This window comes from Lactuca virosa, chromosome 5, assembly GCF_052849685.1.
Source record: "Lactuca virosa cultivar CGN04683 chromosome 5, Lactuca_virosa_CGN04683_v6, whole genome shotgun sequence".
In the NCBI taxonomy this organism is placed as follows: domain Eukaryota; kingdom Viridiplantae; phylum Streptophyta; class Magnoliopsida; order Asterales; family Asteraceae; genus Lactuca; species Lactuca virosa.
In genome coordinates this window covers 182,551,565-182,554,022 of record NC_136430.1, presented here as the reverse complement: position 1 = coordinate 182,554,022, position 2,458 = coordinate 182,551,565, and the positions used below count along the sequence as shown (strand labels likewise).

Below are 2,458 nucleotides of genomic sequence, written 5' to 3'. Positions count from 1 at the left end.
CCAAGAATACAATGTTACAATAATGTCCCTTCTTTTGTAGTAACTAGTAAGTAATTGCATCCAATGGTAAGTAGTTGAAGTGTCTCGCTATGGTCATGGCGTTGGTATTTGACCACCTCTTTTGTAGGTACACCATTGATGTATTCTTTTTGCTTTTTGAAAACTCCTATTTCCCATTCTAAAATCCACAAATTTAAATTCATATCATTACCTCCTTAAAAATACACAACACTTTTTCAAAACCAATCGTTGAAGCCAAAAGCCGAATTCTTTTCAAAACCTTGTGTCACCCGACTTCATATGTTACAAACGTTGGAATAGAGGTTCCATTCTCCTTTCTCAAGATTAGTTGTCACAATTCCATCGTATAATCAAAATTAAACACATATACAAAACACCTTCGATAGAGATTCCATTCTCCTTCAAAACCAAAAACCAGTCTTGAAAGATGAATCCCATTGAAATTACGAAAACAGGAACAACACCCTGTCAATCAAAATCACATCAATACCATTAAAAACAGATTCCCGAACATTTATAACATCAAGATTTTCATATTAAACCAACAATAAACCATCATAGAGTATGTACAAGATTATAGAACAATCACGTTTATCCAAGCCTTATAAACCAAAAGGAAAATTATTAGATCAGATTGTGGATCTTCTTCAATGGTATCCTATAGGAGCTGGAGAATCTTTAAGCTCAAGTCCTTGATAATGAATGTCCTGAAAAAAAATAATCATTCCCCAATATCAATAAAACGTAATGAAAGAACAAGAATACACAAGAAAATTAAATGGGATTAAAGATGTTAATTAATTACCGAAGCAAAGTGATTAACATCACGATGATGAGCTTCATCTGCTCTCACAACCATCACAACATCACGAAGAGTTGAATCAGCAGGAAGACGCCAATAATCGATAGCAATGGCTGGAGCTTTCACGTTTTCAATGGTTCCTTTATCAAGCTCCTTCAAGAACTCAGTGTATGAATGGATCGCTTCTTCCTCAAGGTACCCCACGATTCTGTGCGCTAGTTTAGGGGAAGCAAGATATGCGAGAAAGTAGGCGTTGAAGAAGACGCCTTGAACAGTGAAAACTAGGGCACGTTCATACCACCTTGGTTTGGAAACCTCCATGAAAGTCATTAGATGCATTCTTTCGTTTTCGGCTTCTTCTAATAGAGCTTTGATCCACCCACCACTGGGCTCGAAACGCCGGAGGGATTTACAGTGAAGGAGCATTCCTCCGACCATTCCGGGAACGGCGGCGACGGTTTCAAGCATCATTGCTCGACATCCATATCTTTTCTATAATGATTAAATCGATTTCAATACATGTTATAGTTTGATTGCAATTATATTCGGATAAAATTAGTTTACCTGAAAGAAAACATCGGTAGGGAATCGGAGAGATTTGACAGTCCAGTATGCTAGTTTATCCAAGAACGTCGTCGGAGTATGGTGCTTCTTTAGATCGATCGAGAGATCTGCTTGGTATGTCTCCCATGGCTGACGAAGAAATTAAGATCAGAAAAAACCGAAAGAGATAACAGCAGAAAATACATGACGATTTATAGAACTAATTAATTGAAGCATACCCTGAAGCAATGCCACTTCCACTCTGAACCATCCTCTTTCGTAACTTTAGGTGGTTGTACACCCCAGTAACTAACGACCTCTTTACCTTTCTGACCACCGGCGGCTGCGCCGCCGCTACCAGTTGCCTCTTCCTTCTGATCCGGCTGCTGTACTTTCTCCCCCAATGTCATCGTACTCGCATGGCGAGCGCCAATCGGAGACGACGTGATCCACCATGTCACCACCGCCTTTTCAGATCCGATGAGGCCGGCGTTGGCTCTCATCACACCGGTAATGGAAGCGTTTCCGGCTGCTGTTGACAGTAAACGTGGACCCATTTGACCCATCACCGATCGGACTACAGTCGTTGCTCCACGACTCATCATCTTCTTTGACGATCACTGAAACCAGAACTTGAAACACCAAAATTAATGGCAGTTGCAAGAAAATTGGAAAGTTGTTGTGAAATGCTTTTTGTGTGTAATATTTCTTGGAGAAGGGTTTATGGGTTTTGGCTCATTTTATACCATACAAAAAGGTATGGCGGTGAAAGGATACGGCGGCGTTTCGTGTCCGATTCAGAACTGCGTCGAAACAAATCAAATTGTGGCACACGTTTTTCCAATTCTAGCCTTTCATTTTGGAAAGCTATCCGATGACTCTAAAGTGTGAAATGACTATTATACCCCTGGATTAAATTTTATTGGTGTTGCAATATTGAATACTTATACGACATGAAATTAATTTTGGCGATCCCGCTATGTTTGGAGTAATTAACAGATAAAAAATGGTAGTATTTTGTAAAGTAGCTAAGTAAATTAGATTAAATATGTAAAATGATATCAAATAAAATATATAAAAGATTGACTATTT

At 39.0% G+C, this 2,458-nt stretch overlaps 1 protein-coding gene across 1 annotated transcript; it reads right to left on the bottom strand.

Annotated features, from left to right (window-relative positions):
* Nucleotides 1-534: 534 nt before the first annotated feature.
* On the bottom strand, nt 535-2,100 carry LOC145112097 (ubiquinol oxidase 2, mitochondrial-like). Its single transcript, XM_079048312.1, has 4 exons — nt 1,606-2,100; nt 1,388-1,516; nt 827-1,315; nt 535-728 (listed from the first exon to the last, which is right to left on the bottom strand). The coding sequence occupies exons 1-4, from the start codon at nt 1,969-1,971 to the stop codon at nt 669-671; spliced, it is 1,044 nt and encodes a 347-aa protein (XP_078904438.1). The 5' UTR covers nt 1,972-2,100; the 3' UTR covers nt 535-668.
* Between the last annotated feature and the right edge of the window lie 358 nt (nt 2,101-2,458).